The sequence below is a fragment of the Mercenaria mercenaria genome, chromosome 4, assembly GCF_021730395.1.
Source record: "Mercenaria mercenaria strain notata chromosome 4, MADL_Memer_1, whole genome shotgun sequence".
In the NCBI taxonomy this organism is placed as follows: Eukaryota; Metazoa; Mollusca; class Bivalvia; order Venerida; family Veneridae; genus Mercenaria; species Mercenaria mercenaria.
In genome coordinates this window covers 13,640,670-13,660,284 of record NC_069364.1, presented here as the reverse complement: position 1 = coordinate 13,660,284, position 19,615 = coordinate 13,640,670, and the positions used below count along the sequence as shown (strand labels likewise).

Below are 19,615 nucleotides of genomic sequence, written 5' to 3'. Positions count from 1 at the left end.
ACTGACTTTCCACAAATGGCACACTTTACAATGGACATATCTTTTGAGCTATCTTCATAAAACTCAAAAACAGAATATAATACCTCTGACAAGTTTGATGTCTGTGTTGGTGTCAGAAACTCCCATATTTCCCACATGGTAAGGGGGAAGCAAAATATAGTCACTGCTGATCATCAGTACATGTTTCCATCTATCCCTCAGTTCTTGTCTGGAGTATTTCTCCGCAACCACAGACCGTATTGCCAACTTCACTCCAAGATGCACATACTGTCTTCATGTTTGGCTTGGATGATTTTTTACTGAGTTAATGCCCCTTGAAAATTGAACATTAATAAACTGTAGCGCCATCCTTGTCCGAAGTATTTAAAGTTTCATTGGTTGCTTCTGTGACTCTCAAAAGCAAATGGGCATATCTAGTGCACTCTTTTTTCTCAACAACTACTTTCTGGAGATTTAAGAAACTTCTCTGGAAGCTTCACTACTATTATAAGGAAGTATGTATCCAGTCCATGAATTCCTGCTTTTGTGCTTTAAACATGGCGTAATTATGTTTCAGGAAGCGTCCAGCAGTTTTAGGGATATTTTCCAGTATGAGATAAGCAGTATGTGCTTTAGTTTTGCACTTGATTTGTTGTTGTTGTTGATGTTGTTATTGACAACATAACCTTCAGGTACTATGTCAGTCTACTATATGCGAAATTCATAATGCTTTGAAATCATTAATATTCATTTTAGACCATTTTTCAGGGATTTTATTCATTGTGTCAATCGATGATATTGAATCCCTAAATGGAGTAAATTTCCCATTAATTTTCAAAAGTTTAAAGGTATACTGTTGGCGTGATGCAAAGTTTGAAAACCTGGTTTTTGTGGAATTTCCATGTTTCTCGTCATAGATATTTAAATGGATTAAATGAGTATTGACATAGAAGTACTATTTAAGCACTAGAAAATTAAAAATAAATCGGAATTCATATCAGGTAAAGGTTGTACATTGAGGTCAAAAGTCATAATTATAGGTCTAATTTTTTGTTAGCTCATTTTTTGTCAGCCCCTAAAATTGAAGGATCACTATTTTGCGAAGGTCCTATACCTACAACAATGAGGAAATGAGCAGTCAGTGAGTATGTAAGGCAGTTAATCCTGTTCCACTGTTATACAAAGTTTTGGGTTAGGGATGACAATGGCTTAATTAAAACAAGAAGCTGTGTTCAATAAACGCTTGATGCCCCCACTGGCATCCTTGTCGATAGATTTTGCACCTAAGTCCAAAATGAGGTTAAGGTCAAGGTCAAACTGAGGTTAGGTGATGTTTGAAGATGAGGAATGGTCACAGTTTATATCTGTATTAGTATCAATTCATTCTTGTAAGGGGTATTGATGCTAGATGAAACAGTCCCATTTGGTTAACCAAGAGATGGCCCATATAAAGCGACCAAGTCCAAAATGAGGTCAAGGTCAAGTCAAACTGAGGTCAGGTGATGTCTGAAGATGAGGAATGGTCACAGGTTACATCTGCATTAGTATGAAGTCATTCTAGTAAGGGGTATTGATGCTAGACGAAACGGTCCCATTTGGTTTACCAAGAGATGGCCCATATAAAGCAACCTATGTCCAAAATGAGGTCAAGGTCAAACTGAGGTCAGGTGATGTCTGAAGATGAGGAATGGTCACAGGTTACATCTGCATTAGTATGAAGTCATTCTAGTAAGGGGTATTGATGCTAGATGAAACGGTCCCATTTGGTTAACCTCGGACGAACGGACGGACGGACAGGACAATCACTATATGCCTCCCGCATCAGTAGATGCTGGGGGCATAAAAAAAGTATCGAGTTACTAGGGATTTTGACAAATTTTAGTATATGAGTGAATATGAACCCATAAGTAACAAACGCCATCTTGAAATAATTATTGTTGTATCTAATTCTCAAATAGGCAATAACTTTAAAAATTGCAAAAAAGAAAATTGATTCATCTAAGCATAATGATAGATGGGTTAACTTGTTGTAGAAACTGTTCTTGCAGGATATAGCTGCTTTCCAGACTGCCTCGGTTCACATGTGAATAATAAAAATTCTATTTCAATAGATATCATCATTATTTTAGTACACCATGGCACATGAACATTAATAATTTAATCAGCCACTTTCAATAGACACTGTTTGTATTTCTGATCAGTTGTATTATGGTATCATTAATCAGCTTTTCATCTTAATGGAATTTACAAAGCAGCCAAACAGATCGATTAAAAATTCATAAGTTGTACATTTAATTTAGTGACTTGTTTTGTTGAAAATCGGAATGTTGCATAAAGCTAAATTATTGCCATCAAAGGGGTTTGACAGGTTAATTTCAGATCTGAATAAATCTTGAATAGCTTAAATGCAGTTAATGCATATACAGTAATCCCTGACACTTGTCCTCTGTTGAAACTCTTTGAATACAGTTGTTTGGAGGATGCAGCTAGAGTGATATAACAATCAATGATTTTATTAACCAGAATTTGAAAAAAAAAATGGTTATTAGATCAGCGAATTTTGTATGCGCTCAATTACTTTAGTTTGCATTGATGTATTGAAATTAAACTTTGTGTAGCTTATAGAAAACCCAAGTTTGGGATTGCATATGGGGTCAGTCGGGTCAAGTTCAAGGGCAGCATAACTTACTTAGAAAATTCCATTGTGGCACAGTGGTCTAGAGCACCAAAATTACCTTATGTGATGTGGAACAGATGGTTTGCAGTTCAAATCCTGGTCAGGGCCTATGTAGAAAGTCGTTTTGATAGTTTGATGCCATTGGGTCAAGGTCACAGTTACTTCAAAAAATCATTATTTTTTTTAAAGTTTGAAGTACGGTAGTATGTTTAGGACATATGTTATTTTTTTTTAAGATTAAATTATCTCATGCGCACAACATCTTATCTTGAGCGATCAACATCTTATCTCGTGCGCATGACATCTTATCTCGAGCGATCAGCATATTATCTCGTACGCACAACATCTTATCTTGAGCGATCAACATCTTATCTCGAGCGATCAACATATTATCTTGAGCGATCAACATCTTATCTCGAGTGATCAACATCTTATCTTGAGCAATCAACATATTATCTTGAGCGATCAACATCTTATCTCGTGCGCACGACATCTTATCTCGAGCGATCAACATATCATCTTGAGCGATCAACATATTATCTTGAGCGATCAACATCTTATCTCGAGCGATCAACATCTTGAGCGATCAACATCTTATCTCGAGCGATCAACATATTATCTTGGGCGATCAACATATTATCTTGAGCGATCAACATCTTATCTCGAGCGATCAACATATTATCTTGAGCGATCAACATCTTATCTCGAGCGGTCAACATATTATCTTGAGCGATCAGCATCTTATCTCTTGCGATCAACATATTATCTTGAGCGATCAACATCTTATCTTGTGCGATCAACATCTTATCTCGAGCGCACGACATCTTATTTAAATATATTAAGGCCCTCTGTGTGTGCATTTAGGTCATCAGTAAAACATACGGACAAGATGTTAATTAGGGTCCTGCCTATTCCGCTGTTATTTAAACTTCCCACAAGTACATGTACAAGTTTATCACATTAATTGGGAAAGCAATGCATATAATTGGTCATCCTATCTTCAAAATCAAATGAACATAACCAATGATGCATACTGCATGTTAGAACAGCAACAAATTTCAGTTCGACTGATAAATTCGCGCAGAAAAGTTGCATGTATGAATTAAGGGAAAACAAGGAAAATCGTTTAATATATGGGCGAAGTATGGAAGCCCTGGAGGGACAATTGATTTCCGTTATTCCCACTTCTGACTTCTAACTTTTGCACTTCTCACTTCCAACTTCTTGACTTCCTACTTCCTACTTCTAACTTCCGCACTTCTGACTTCTAACTTCCACACTTCTGACTTCTAACTTCCTGACTTTCGACTTCTGATTTCAAACTTCCACACTTCTTACTTCCTTCTTCTAACTTCCGCACTTCTGACTTCTAACTTCCGCACTTCTAACTTCCAGACTTTCGACTTCTGATTTCCAACTTCCACACTTCTTACTTCCGACTTTTTGACTTCTTACTTCCCTCTTCTAACTTCCGCACTTCTGACTTCTAACTTCCTGCCTTTCGACTTCTGATTTCCAACTTCCATGCTTCTTACTTCCTACTTCTTGACTTCTTACTTCCCTCTTCTAACTATCGCACTTCTGACTTCTAACTTCCACACTTCTAACTTCCTGACTTCCGACTTCCAATTTCCGCACTTCTGACTGCCAACTTTCCTTTTTTGGAAGTCGGAAGTAAGAAGTGTGGAAGTTGGAAGTCGGAAGTATGAAGTCAGGAAGCTGGAAGTCAGAAGTCAAAAGTGCGAAAGTTAGAGGAAGGAAGTAAGAAGTCAAAAGTCGGAAGTAAGAAGTGTGGAAGTTGGAAATCAGAAGTCGAAAGTCGGGCAGTTGGAAGTCAGAAGTGCGGAAGTTAGAAGTCAGAAGTGTGGAAGTTAGAAGTAGGAAGTAGGAAGTCAAGAAGATGGAAGTGAGAAGTGCAAAAGTTAGAAGTACGGAAATCAATTGTCCCTCCAGGGCTTCCATAGCGAAGCATACATACTATTTTTTTTTTTGTCAAGGACTTAAATTTATTTCTTTGCATCATCACTGATTTTTGCTGCCTTTTTTATCAGTTTCCGTATTTAAATGTCTAACCCTGCAAACATGTGAAACGGTTATAAGTATAATCTAAATAAAAACAAAAACGGTGGCAGCCTTATGTTTTTACTAATGATCTGAATTCACACAAAGGTCCTTAATAGATATTGATAAGATGACCGAGAAAAGATGTTGATCGCTCAAGATAATATGTTGATCGCTCGAAATAAGATGTTGATCGCTCAAGATAAAATGTTGATCGCTCAAGATAATATGTTGATCGCTCGAGATAATATGTTGATAGCTCGAAATAAGATGTTGATCGCTCAAGATAAGATGTCGTGCGTACGAAATAAGATGTTGATCGCTCAAGATAATATGTTGATCGCTCAAGATAAGATGTCGTGCGCACGAGATAAGATGTTGATCGCTCAAGATAAGATATTGATCGCTCAAGATAATATGTTGATCGCTCAAGATAAGATGTTGATCGCTCGAGATAAGATGTTGATCGCTCAAGATAAGATGTCATGCGCACGAAATAAGATGTTGATCGCTCAAGATAATATGTTGATTGCTCGAGATAAGATGTTGATCGCTCAAGATAATATGTTGATCGCTCAAGATAATATGTTGATCGCTCGAGATAAGATGTTGATCGCTCAAGATAAGATGTCGTACGCACGAGATAAGATGTTGATCGCTCAAGATAAGATGTCGTGCGCACGAAATAAGATGTTGATCGCTCAAGATAATATGTTGATCGCTCAAGATAATATGTTGATCGCTCGAGATAAGATGTTGATCGCTCGAGATAAGATGTCGTGCGCACGAAATAAGATGTTGATCGCTCAAGATAAGATGTTGATCGCTCAAAATAATATGTTGATCGCATGAGATAAGATGTTGATCGCTCAAGATAAGATGTCGTGCACACGAGATAAGATGTTGATCGCTCAAGATAATTTAATCCTAAAAAAATAATTGCATGTCCTAAACATACTACCATATTGAAGTGTCCTCCCATGCAGAAATGTTTTAATGCCTCCTCTACACCTTCAATAAAGAGGTGTTATATTGTTTTGCTCATTGTCAATCTGTTGGTTTGTCAGTCTCTCCATCCATAGACCATTTTGTATTCTGGCCAATAGCTATGCAATGCCTGGTCTCTAGATGACCCACATTATTTTGGGGGTCAGTAGGTCAGAGGTCAAGGTTTCAGATACCTCAAGACTGAAAACAGTTTCTGCTCAATAACTAAAGAATGCTTTGACTTACAGTTGTCAGACTTCATAGGATGATTGCCTGTAGATGACCCCTAATGTTTTGAGGGTCAGTAGGTCAAAGGTCAAGTTCACAGTTACCTCAGGATTGAAAATGGTTTTCCCTCAATAAATAAAGAATGCTTTAGCCTACAGTTATCAAGATTCACAGGGTGATTGTATCTGGTCAGTAGATGACCTCAATTGTTTAAGCGGTCAGTACATCAAGAGTTAAGGTCACAGTAACTTCAAGTCTGGTTTCCGCTCAGTTACTTTAGAACTTTTTGGCCTTCTCCCTTCAAACTTTTTAGGATGATTGCCCGCTATCAGTTGATCAGCAGTTTTAGGTCCAAAAGCAAGCCACAGTGATCTGCAGACTGAAAATTGATTCGGCTGAATAACTTAAGAATGCTTTTACAGCCCACAAAGGTCAAAGGTCAAGGTCATAGTAATCTCAGGACTGAAAATGGGACAGGCTGTCATGGGGACATATGTGATTTACAAACAGCTTTTATTTTGTGCCTTAAGCTTGAAAGAGAATTTGTATTCTTGTAGTTGCTCTTAGAAAAAGTTGTTTCCTCCCCAGTGGAAAATTTAAATGAATCGTAAAAGCAATGTGTCACTTTGATTCCATTAAAGTGCAGCTAAGTTTTTATTTTAGACAGATTGTATCACTATAAAACTGCTTTTAAACAAGAATTATGTGAAATTTAAATGTTAATGGAAATGGAATGTTTTGTCTGCTATAGAACTTCTTATGTAACTTGAATTGTTTAATTTCAAATTTAAATAGTTTTGCAAACAGTACAGGTCAAGGTCTGTGATGTTTTGTAAAACTAAAGTTTATAAAACAGTTAATCAATACACTTTTATGTCATCAAAGGGAGGCATGTAGTAATTGAACCATTCTGCCATATGTCTGCCTACCTGTTCATCTGTCACTGCTTTGCTGAAATCTTGAAAAAGTATGTGAGGGATTGAATTTTTTTTGGACATATTATGTGATCCTCGGTGGCAGCTGATGGGCAGTATCCACTGCATCCATTAACTTCATAATCCAATATTCACCAACCTTGGTGACTATGATTATGGACAAAATATCTCTGCCAAATTCAATATCCCGTTGGATTGTCCCAGAGGCTCTGAAGTTATGGCCCATTCATTGCTAACAAATTGCGAAAATGATGACAGTGTCTGCTGTCTAACTTGAGTAGTTTTTATCCAGTGTTCACCAAACTTGGTCATAATGTTTATGGGTATGATATCTTGGTCAAGTTTGAATGTAAGCTGGATCATTAAATCTCTCAGGAGTCATGGTCCTTTAATTACACAGAATTATGAAAATTGACCATGTCAACTCTCTGACTTAAGCAGTGCTTATCCAATATTCAACAAACTGGTTTACACTGAGCATAATGGCATTATGTCTCAGCCAAGTTTGATAACCAGCTGCAGAACATGCCCTTGATAATAAGAAATTTATCACATTGATTATTTAACCTCTCGTCACCTTAGCGCAAAAAGTGAATAAGTCCTTCTTTAAGTCAATGCAGTTATCCACTTCTTGCGTTGAGGTGACGCTCTGTATTTCTCATGGACTGCATTGCACCATGTTCAAGAGATAAAGGTATTAGAAATAACGATTAATTAATGGTATGAGCCATCAATCAAATCTCAGTGTAAACAACTGTATTGTATGTTTGCGGATAACCTACCTTATCAGCTTAGTAGCTTGTGATATTATTGACAAGTGATCTCAGTGATGATTGTTGGCGAGAGGAGTCACAATGTCTGAAATCCTGCATTTCCTGATTGATTAGACAAAGTTGTCCGTAATACTTCTAGAGAACAAGCTAATAGTGGTACAGAATCCAGGAACCAGCTAGATTAAATTAGCACTCCAACATGACTAAATTTGTAGAAAAAATAGAGAACTGCAGTTATGGGTCAGAACCTGGGGCCACATAAGAATTCAGTGTAACGCTACATTGAAGAAAATTTAATCATTAAATTTCATGGGCTGGAAATTTCGTAGTTTTGGCTAAAATGGTTATTTTATCAGGATATCAATTTGTGCACTTCAAATTTTGAGGGAATTGACAAAACAAAAATTAGTCCCCAACAATATTAATGCTTTCACAGTGTCTAAAGAGACATGTCCACAACTACTGCTGCAGACGGAAAAGTTGTCATTTACTTGCGTAGAAGTACTGGTATGGACCTAGGTAAACGCACTGTCAGATGTAACTAAAATTTTGTTGAAAAGTTGTAGAAAACTAACTATAGTATTATGTTCAATTTCAGATGGAAAATATCATAAGTGGAGTGCGAGACACCAATCTCAAGTTGACACTAGCTTTTGGTATCGGAATACATCATGCAGGTCTCATAGAAAGGGATAGAAAAATCACAGAGGAACTCTTTGTCAACTCAAAAGTGCAGGTTAGTATAACCCTTTTCATGCTGGATTATGATTGATTCTGCCTTTGCGACCAGTGTAGATCATGATCAGCCTGCACAACTGTGCAGTCTGATCATGATCTACACTGTTCGCCATTTAGTCAGTATCATTTTGGTATGCGCCCCTTTTAATAGTCAGTGGTTCTGTCCGAATTGAAAGATGAACTGTGTGAATTGCACAGCCATAAAGGGAGATAAATCATCTTTCAGCAGTATCTGGCAAGTACAGACTTCTCTTCCTTTGCTGCCATTGATTATGCACAAATCTCCAAAGACTTCTGGCTGATGATAGTAGCTTTATATTCTGAATGAATCAAATGAATATTGCACTCTGCAATTGTAGCAGTCAGTTCTGCTGATGTTGAAGGTTAGGAGAAGCATTGAGAGCTGCAAAGCTTGAATGGTAGTTTAAAATAGACGATCACTTTCAAAAAACAATGGTTACTGTGTGCTGTTATAGACATTCCACATTTTGCTTGATTTTGCTCACATTAGCTAAATTGATTAAGGTACATGGTCTGCCATCCATCTGTCGGCTTCAGCATTTTCTTTAAACCTCAAATCTCTAAAACTAAAGGATGGAAGTCAATGAAACTGACTGGTGGGTCTCTTTCAAACTTGTCAAAAGAAATCCATTCTGTGGAGACTTCTGGTTGCCATAGCAACCAAAAGCAAAACTATAAGTATCTTCATTATGAGATCCTCTCCCAAATTCAATAAAATGAGGGAAGTCAGCCCCATTTAGGGGCTGCTGTTTCTAAAAATAGAAATCACTAATCACATTCTTGTCTGTAACATCATTTATCAGGTCATCTCCCAAGTTTGTTTAAATGGGGGGCTCTTGACCTCTTTTAAAGGCCCACTTGAGCTAAATATAGAAAAAATCTATCAGCTTCTCGGGAACTGCATGATGGATCTTCATCAGACATGATCTGTAGCTTTCTTATAAAGTCCTCTGTTAAATTTCTTTAAATGGGGGCATTTGGCCCCTTGAAGGCCGCTAGAGCTAAAAAAAGAAACATCTTTTAATGGCTTTTCCCCTTGAACTGTATGGCATATCTTCATTAAACTTGGTTTGCAGCATCCTTGTAAGGTCCTCACTCAGCTTTGTTCAAACGGAGGCATTTGATCTGTTTCATCAGGGTTGCCAGCAGTCTTGAAAAGTCAGGGAAATTGTTTTTTTTTTCAAGGTCAGGGAATTGTCAGGGAATTTTAAAATTTGGTCAGTGAAAAATGAAAATCATGGAAAGTCAGGGAAAAGTCAGGGAAAAATTATTTCAAAGCTCAAAGAAGTTAATCATTTTAAACTTTTGTGGCTATGGCAGTCTTCAAGCATTAAATTTAAGTAATTAAAAACAAAGTTTAATGATGTAATACTGTAACATGCATTTAATTTGTTTAAATCCCCCATTTTTCTTTAAACACTGATTTTGCTTGAAGACTGAAAGGCTTTGCAACCCTTGCCTCCAGAGCTAACTTAACATGTTTTTTTTTATTTTGTAGGAAAGTGACACATGAAGAGAGCCTACAACTAACATTATTCTAATACACTTTTTTGGTTGTAGGTACTCCAGGTGTTTTCTGGACACTGTATATTAAGAGATCTTGGATTTTGAGAGTGATGCTTTGTCAATATGATTCCAATGATCTTGCTATTAGTCATGGTGTTTTGTTGTTTTTGCCTCTAGGAAACTGTATAATAACAGATCTTGGATTTTTGAGAATGAAATTTTGCTAATACTAGCAGGGTTCCAATGGTCTTGTTATTAACCATACTTTATTGTTTTTACCATGAGGAAATTGTACCTTAAAAGATGTTAGATTTTTGATAGTTGCATGTCTTGCAAAGATGCTTTTGATATGTATCTCATAATAATTAGGTTTCACTGACCAATAGACACAATTATGTTTCATTGACTTGACCACCAAACAGTCATACAAGAAAGAAAACCATGTTTATTATCATTGTGTTTGATGTTTATGTTTAATATATTGGAAAATAAATACAAAACATCTGGAAAAAAATAATGGGAGGATTGGACGGCTATAGGGGAGGTCAGGAGGCCGTTTAAATGTTTGGCGGTTTTGGTCAGTGAAAAACATGAATTGGTCAGGGAAAAGTCATGGAAAAGTCAGAGAATTTTATTCACCCAGAGTGCTGGCAACCCTGTAATCATGTTTTAGTATTACCATTCTTGATCAAGTGTGTCATATTGATATTCAAGGTCATAGTCATGGTCGGGCGAATCAGTCGCGTCTTTTTCTATATACCATGATAAATACACAAATTTCATTGTGATCTACCTTAGCCTGTATTAAAGCAATGACTAAGCAACCAGTCAGCTAACTTCACAAAATGACATTTTTATGCCCCCACTTTGGAGTGGATGCATATAGATTTGCCTTTGTCTGTCCGTCCGTCCTTCTGAGAATGTTGTGTCGTGCCTAGCTCCAAAAGTATTTGTCGTAGAGTCACAAAACTTTACAGGAATGTTGGTCAGCATGTGTAGTTGTGCACCTGGGGTTTTGCTTCCGGATTCATTCAGTCTTGTAGGAGTTATGGCCCTTGACTTTGTAAAAATTGGTCATTTTAGTGTTGTGTTGTGCCTAGCTCCAAAACTTTTTGACGTAGAGTCACAAAACTTTACAGGAATGTTGGTCAGCATATGTAGTTGTGCACCTTGGGTTTCGCGTTTGGATTCATCCAGTCCTGTAGGAGTTATGGCCCCTGACTTAGTAAACAATTGGTCATTTTAATGTTGTGTCGCGCATAGCTCCGAAAGTATTTGACCTAGAGTCACCAAACTTTACAGGAATGCTGGTCAGCATGTGCAGTTGTGCACCTGGGGTTTTGTGTCCGGATTCGTTCAGTATTGTAGGAGTTATGGCCCCTGACCTAGGAAAAAAATTTCATTTTAATGTCATGTAGTAGGGGCATCTGTGTCCCATAGACACATTTCTAGTTTCCTAATTTCAACTTGTCTGTAACAGCCACTAAACTTAAGCAGTCGGAATGTTTTGGGGGGTTTTTTTTTGCCTTTGTAGGCTATTTAATACATATTTTGACTGAACGGTCAAACTTTGTTCGCTCTAACTCGACGGTACTGGTAAAATTTGTTCAAGTTATCAGTAGTTTGAGCCATTGAACAATTTACATTACACAGGGACTTTGCCAGTGTAATGGTCAGTTTTTTCCCCAGTCAGTTTTTTTCCCGGGGAAAAAATTGACTAGTCAGTTTCTTCCCCGGGGGAAAGAACGTTCAAACGAGGGTGGTGTTCGAATTCTCCCAAGTTCAAGCAAAGAAAGTTTGACTGTATATCAAATTTTTAACATATTTCTAGGTCCTAATTGCCACCAGTACATTGGCTTGGGGTGTGAACTTCCCAGCTCACTTGGTTGTTGTGAAGGGTACTGAGTTTTACGACGGGAAAACGCGCAGATATGTTGATTTCCCCATCACAGGTAAGAAACCATTTATAATTATGTCTCCCACCACACAGTGAATTATGGCCCTTTAATTACTAATTGGATCCACTCATCACATCCATCGAGAAAAACTAAAATTTTTCAAGCTTGTCCGCGCTCTAAGTCAAACATTTCTCATCTGATCCTCACTAAACTTGAACAAAATGTGTTTGACCATGAGACCTCGGCCAAGTTTGATAACTAGCCAAATCCGCCTAGGCACTTTTGAATTATGGCCCTTGAATTACTGATTGGATCCACTCATAACAGCCATCGAGAAAAAATAGACATTTTTCAAGCTTGTCTGCACTCTTTAAGTCGAACATTTCTCATCTGATCTTCACCAAACTTGAACAATATGTGTTTGACCATGAGACCTCGACCAAGTTCGATAACTAGCCAAATCCTCCCAGGCTCTTTTGAATTATGGCCCTTGAATTACTGATTGGATCTATTTATCATAGCCATCGAGAAAAACTAGACATTTTTCAATGTTGCAGTTGTGGGAGACATGCGCTTTTCTCAAAGCATCTCTAGTATTTGAGAGCTTATCCATAATCTCAGTAACAACTCAATTCAGGCCATTAGCCCGTTCCTTAAACACAATGCTTTGGATAGAACACTGTACTTTGAATTGGGAAAATATTTTGTTCATGTCAGAAGTGATTTGCCATCCACATCTGACTTGTGTGGAGAAGTTGTCAGTTACTTGCAGAGAACAGGTTTCCACTGGTACTGTATCCAAGAGCACAGAATAGGTTAACTTACAGCCGTAACATATCTGAAATAGTTTTAAACCAAAGACGAACTAAGAAAATAAATTTTGTGTTGCAGTAATATAGAGAGCTAACTAGTTCATTTTTAGCTCGACTATTCAAAGAATAGGAGAGCTATCCTACTCGCCCCAGTGTGAGCGTTAGCGTCACACAAATGTTAAAGTCTGTCAGTTGACAGCTCTTGTTGAAAAAAATGCTTGAATTTCACCTTAGAAAAAATTTATAGCAAAAAAGTGTTTTAACACTATTTATGCACGATGGGTGGTTATATGTCGGCCGTAATAATTTCTTTGTATGACGTATTACCGCCCGAGTGTATCAATAGTATTAAAATACGGTTTTGCTATAAATTATTTCAATTCTAATATGCCCTTAATCTAAAACAGTAGATAAAATATAGTAGCGCTCTCTCTTGGTCGCAACAAAAGCATTGACGTCACTGCACGTTAACGTGACGTCATTCTAGCATAAGCGTGTTTTAACAGAGACAAGCATATTAGAATATATAAGCATTCCTTTACAAATATTCAGGCGGCCTCTGTGGGTGAGTGGTTAAAATCTCTGACAGAAAATCACTTGCTCTTCACCTATGTGGGTTCGAGCCTCACTCAGGGTGTTGAACTCTTCATGTGAGGAAGCCATCCAGCTGGCTTACTGAAGGCCGGTGGTTCTACCCAGGTGCCTACTCATGATGAAATAATGCATGGAAGGGCACTTTGGGTCTTTCTCCACCATCAAAGCTGAAAAGTCACCTAATGACATATGCTTATGTTGGTGCGACGTTAAACCCAACAATTTACAAATATTCTGTCAGCATTTGGGGAAAGAAAACGAAATTGTAACAGAAATATAAAGGATGAGGAGCCACAGTTTACACAGAGTGCAATTCCTGTTATAAAAAGTTGATAAAAGTTGTTTGGACTAAGATTTCAAGAGGTGCTTTCAAGAAAAAGAGTCTTGGAAGAGTGAAAAATGTTTTTGAAAAGTATTTGAAGTTTGTCTCAGATGTTTTGTATGAACCACAAGGATTTTTAACTAGAATATTTTTTCTCAGAACTAAAGTAAACTTAAACAAAGTGTGTATCTATAAATTCTAGGTCAAGTTTCAGAACCAGTATCTAAAGAGTAAAGGCGTTTGAATTGATTAAAATTTGCAGCATCCAGTCAATAATCAGATATATTCTGTTTTGATATAAACCTGTCTTATACTGTGCGTGTGTTTCTGCAACATCTAGTGTGAGTACAATAAGCAGCCAGTTTGGACCAGCCAGAGTTATGGCCTTTGAATCAGTCAAAATTGAATGTGTCCACTTGATAACTAAAGTGAATTTTTCTTTGCTGTAAATTATACTTATGCAAAATCCATAATCAGCCAGTTTGGATTTGTATTTCTAGAGTAATATCCCTTGAATGAGTCAGAATTTTGAAAATTGACATTTGGTAAAGTATTTTATTCAAAATTACTTTGCTATGATGGGCATCGTATTGTGACAAATTTGCACTCTGGTTTCCTCTAATTTCCCACCAGTTTAAAAGTTGAATGTGATGTGATTTGAAACAATGTTTTGTATGTTAGTGGAGTATTGTTACAAAATTTAACCTAGATTTTTAGACATGTGAATTCAAACCTAATCATTTTGCATAATAACATATATAGTCAAACCTGTGAACAAAGACCACTCTTTGGAACAAGCAAAAGTGGTCTTTGTTCATAGGTGGTCTTTATTTGGGGGGAAGGGTCACTTCTCAGTTAGCCATTATCATGCCGATAAAAAGTATTTTTACAGCTTCTTTCTTTCTTTATGTTCTATGTATTAATTCGGCCGGTGCAAACTTGCAAATTTTCAATTAAGCAGTTATTATTATGTTTGCTATAATGCAAAAGTCGTGAAAAATCGGCGGATTTAAAATATTTTCATGCCGGAACGGTCCAGCTTAGTCGTTATTGGGGGGCAGATATGACCCTTGGGAATGAATTAGGCTGAATGCTGGTCGCGGTCGCCAGGTGGTCGCTATTCACGGCCTTTAAGCATTTTTCTATGGGGGAACAAGAGACAGGTCGTTGTCGACAGGTGGTCGCTATTCACAGGTGGTTGCTAGCACAGGTTTGACTGTAATATTGTTTATTAGTCATTGACAGATATCAGATCTGCAGTTGAGATAGCTAGTCCCATTCTGGTGGGGTACTCTGTATCACATGGTAATACTTCATTCTCTTGTTTCAGTTGAAATGACATTTCCAAAGAAAATTTTTTGCTGAAATTTTCAGGTGTATATGCATCAAATATTATTACTATAGGACAGTTCTCAGACTAAATACCTCACTAATGTTTAGATTCTGTTATTGTCCCTATACAGTGTACAATATCATATTGTTAAAAAATGAAACAAGATTTATCTCTGCCATATGGCATGTGTCATTGCGAAAACAGAAGTCTTATTGTCAGGGAAAATATTTTATCAGAACATTGTCATGGGACACTTAGAGTATAGCTGCTTAGATATGGCACTACTTAATAAAGGTCAGTCGTTAATAAAGTGCCAGTTAGGCTTTCTGGTGGGTGAAGATCAATACAAATTGGTACATTAGAGCAAGAAAAAAGTTCCACAAAGCACTATGAAGAACAAGCTTGCTTGGTAATAAGCAAACTGCTTGAGGTCTGGTGTAGTCCAAAGATTCGTAATCTTATTTAAAGGAAACAGTCATGGAAAATTGCAGTTATATGGTAAACATTTTGGTTTGTATCAGGCCTTTTTTATCCTAAAAAGGTACCTTCTGTAAACAGAGGCATTTCCAATGCAAAAAAGTATGGGTATTTTTTCCAAACCAGAATTCCCAAATGATCGCTGATATATTTTGTGTTAGTTTCGCTACTTTGTGTATTTGTGTGTATTTATATCTGTGATTCCGTTATTTTTAGCGGCTGACGTGACATCACATTGTTCAAAGTAAATGCTGGCTACAGAAATGCCTGAAATTATCAGTACTTTGCAATGTATAATTAACTTGTAAATCAGTACATAAACACAAGGTTCCAGAGAGGTGTTCCTCTTTTGGATCAGGTAAACGATAATAGGTTCTACTGAAACAAGACAGTAATAAAATACCATCCAACAGTTCAAACAAAATTGATTCAAACAAAGGAAAGTGAATAAAAGGGACGCAGACCAACTTGACACTATTGTGGGAAAGTGAAACTGAAAGTAAAAATTGTCCTGCTGAAAAGTCATGACTTACAATGCACTTATTTCTTAAATTTATCAGTAGATACAGAATGATACCAACTTTATATATTTTAAGTTACAATTTTTGAAAAATTACCAACTTCAACAATTCACAATGCAATTTTCCCTATTCCACTGGTGTTGGAGGGCATTCCCAAAATGATGAAAAAACGGCTAGAGTATGCTTAAGTTTGCCAAAAGCAGAATGAAACAGTACACAGAGACCAAGAGCCATTAAACCAGCAGGGATGAAAATGGGTTGTTTTAGTTATCCAGGTTCTCAAGTTATGTAAATCTTATTCTTACTTCACCTGCATTTGTGGTTCAGGCGGTCTTCATGTTTTCTTATGTAACATTTTTCAAAAAACGAAAGTATTTAAGGAATATATTGTGTTTATGTAGTTACCATTTCAATGTAAAATATCTTTTTATAGTGAGTTTATACCAAAGCCTAAACAGCCTGATATAATTTATATCCAGGTGGTAACTGCATAAGCACAGTTTCTTGCTTTTATTAAAGGTTTTGTTTTCACCCACCTCCCCTCCTATTTCATGTTGATATATTTGATCCAGTGAAATATACTTTGAAAGTAAATAGATATCTGAAACAACAAAATTGTCAAGTAACAGTGACTGTTTAAATAGCAAATGTTTAAAAGTTGCTTCAGGACATGGACACACGCTTTTGTCCTTATTTACATGTATATCTATTCCGTTACATTGAAATAACCATTAAGGCTTTGCACCTGTGATTCTTATGGTCCTTGCATTTTTACTTTTTCCGAAAATTTTACGCCCCTTTAATAACGGGACGTATTATGTGATGGCGTGACTGTGCGTTCGTCAGTCATAATTTGTGTCCAGAGTATAACTTTATTACTGTTAAAAGGTATTGACTTTAAACATGGCATATAGGTAGATGGCTATGAGATGATGTGCAGAGCATTTGAACCATTTGTAGGTCAAAGGTCAAGGTCACAAATCGAGCTAAAAGGTCAAAACTGTCATCATATTTTGTGTCCAGAGCATAACTAAATAACCATGCAAGATATTGACTTCATACAAGACATTGAGGTAGGTTGTGGTGAGACGATGTGCAGAGCTCATCAACAGAGTCTGTAGGTCAGTTGTCAAGGTCACAAATTGAGCTCAAAGATCAAATCTGTCTGTCTAATAATAATCCTAGTGTCGGAGCATTACTTATTAACCATTCACCTATTGACCTCAAACTTGGGATGTAGGTAGGTGGTGATGGATTGATTTGCAGAGTGCGTAAATCAGGGTGGTAGCTCAAAGATCAAGGTCACAGCAAGGTCAAATCTGCCCATCATATTTTGTGTCCAGAGCATAACGTAAAAATATTAAAGGTTTTGACTTGAAACTTGGAATATAGGCAGTTGATGATGAGATGATGTGCAGACTGCAAAAATCTACCTTACAAACCAACCCCACCCCCCAAAAATGAAAAAAATTTTTTTTAGTTTCTTGCCCTTTAATACCCTGTCACCACCACCACACACACACCTGCTTCTCCCCCACCCCTCACACCGCCCACCAAAAAAAAATCTTCAAATTTTGCTTCCGTCCTCTGATATAACCCTTCGGGCGTATATTGCCCCACTTGTTCCAGCTCCTGTTTAACTACTGTAATCCTGGTCCATTCTGCTTACAAATGGTCCTATAATGCCCCTTCAGGCAGTGTTCTTGTTACAATATAAATAACTCTTTTTTTTTAACCAAATTTGATGCACTTTAATTTCATAGAAGTGTTTCACATGCTGACAGATTTTGCATGTTAATAAAGCTGTCAGTGCTATCTCATGGAAATGCAAGTTAAGTATCTCTCCAGCAGTATGCCCAGTTGGCATGCACAACAGAGATAAGGAATTTCTGTTATTCAGTCAAGTGTTACAGGTTCTGAATGTTTCCTATAAATCTGGTCCCACCAAATATTATTATTAAAGATTGTACAGTTTGAAGCAAAATAGAATGAATTAAGTGTAATTATATTTGCTGTTTATTTAAATATGACTGTGTTACAGGACAAATCAACTGGCAGTGCTCTCAAAGCCCATTTGCTTTGCACTTCTCGCATCAGTTATAAATCTTTCAAAGAATAATTTATGTGATATTTACAAAATCTTCAAAAACCCTCATTTCAAGAAATCAGACTAGAAAGACAATTTCAATGTGAGCACCCACATAATGCTTTTTCAAATGATTAGAGCAGTAAAGTATACAATAATATGGTTATGATTTGTAGATGTGTTACAAATGATGGGTCGTGCTGGCCGCCCACAGTTTGATGATCAGGGTAAAGCTGTTATACTGGTACATGATATCAAGAAACATTTCTACAAGAAGTTCCTGTATGAACCATTCCCAGTGGAATCAAAGTAAGTACATGTTTTGATATGAGGCAGAATCAGTCCTCTCCAGCATGATGAGGGTTAAAGTTATTTAAATTTAATCATTGATATACTGTAAAAGCAGAAGGTTTCGCGAGGGTTTAATTTTTGCTATATTTGTGAGTCCCTACATCTCGTGAAAATTAATCCTTTCGTAAATAATCACCATTAGTATAATGTTAATTGAAGAGGATATCATTTTTACAATTTCGCAAATATTGAACCTTGCAAACATAGTCGAAAATCCAAAATCGCGAAATTTTAACCTCGCAAAAATATGTGCTTTTACAGTATGAGTATCACATTGTAAACTTGCAGCTTGCGGCTTTTTGGTCCACAAGGTGGGGCATAAAAATGGGCTATGTCCATCCATCAATCTTCTTGTCTTGTCCATAACTCTGCAATACATCAAGAGATTTTGAAATTTACTTGGCACAACTGTTTCTCAACATGTTGCGCGCAAGGTCAAGATCATAAAGGTCAAGGTCACAGAGGCCAAAGATATTAGATCATTAAAACCACAGATACAAAATATATGCCATATAATATGGGGGGGCTGTATTTGAGTCATCCTTAGAGATCAAAGATTAAGTAGCTTAAATTTGTGATCTCTCCATATTCCTAAACCACTATAATAAATTTCTTTTTTTAACCCTTACCCTGCTAAATTTCTAAAATGGACTTGTCTGTCCTTGAATTTGGGCAGTACCATTTATTATTCAAAGGGATGTTTGCTGAAAATTGATGGACTGAGTAGCAAACAGTGCAGACCATGATCAGCCTGCAAGGATGTGCAGGCTGATCTTGGTCTGCACTGGTCGCAAAGGCAGATCACTTGCCAACAGCAGACTGAAGGTTAAACACATCCATATGACAAACAGAGTGCACAACCCAGGTCATCAAGTTCAGGGTCAAGATTACACTTGAAGGTCAAATGTCTTTTGATTAAACATCTTAGTTTCCTTGTATCAAGGAGGCATCTGGGGATAGCTCCAGGTACGATTGTAACACATAAGCTTATGCTGCAGTTGAGACATGCAGTGCAGCCCTGTGCATTGATTTACCCTTTTTCATAGTTTTTTTTTTGAAAAGCAATATCTCTTCATCAGTTATTGTACGTCCATTTGAAAAACGGGACATATTATGGGAACGCCCCTGGCGGGCGGGCGGGCGGGCGGCGTCCACAGACTTTGTCCGGAGCATATCTTCTACATGCATGGAGGGATTTTGATGAAACTTGGCACAGTTGTTCACCATCATGAGACGGAGTGTCGAGCGCAAGAACCAGGTCCCTAGGTCTAAGGTCAAGGTCACACTTAGAGGTCAAAGGTCAAATTCAAGAATGA

At 37.2% G+C, this 19,615-nt stretch overlaps 1 protein-coding gene across 1 annotated transcript in view; it reads left to right on the top strand.

The window, feature by feature from the left end:
• Positions 1–19,615, top strand: part of LOC123551044 (activating signal cointegrator 1 complex subunit 3-like) — a 256,055-nt gene that overhangs the window by 163,114 nt on the left and 73,326 nt on the right. Inside the window, exons 31-33 of the mRNA XM_053540056.1 lie at positions 8,239–8,376; positions 11,737–11,857; positions 18,125–18,257. Coding sequence (XP_053396031.1) covers positions 8,239–8,376; positions 11,737–11,857; positions 18,125–18,257 — 392 coding nt within the window. The remainder of the gene's footprint in view (positions 1–8,238; positions 8,377–11,736; positions 11,858–18,124; positions 18,258–19,615) is intronic.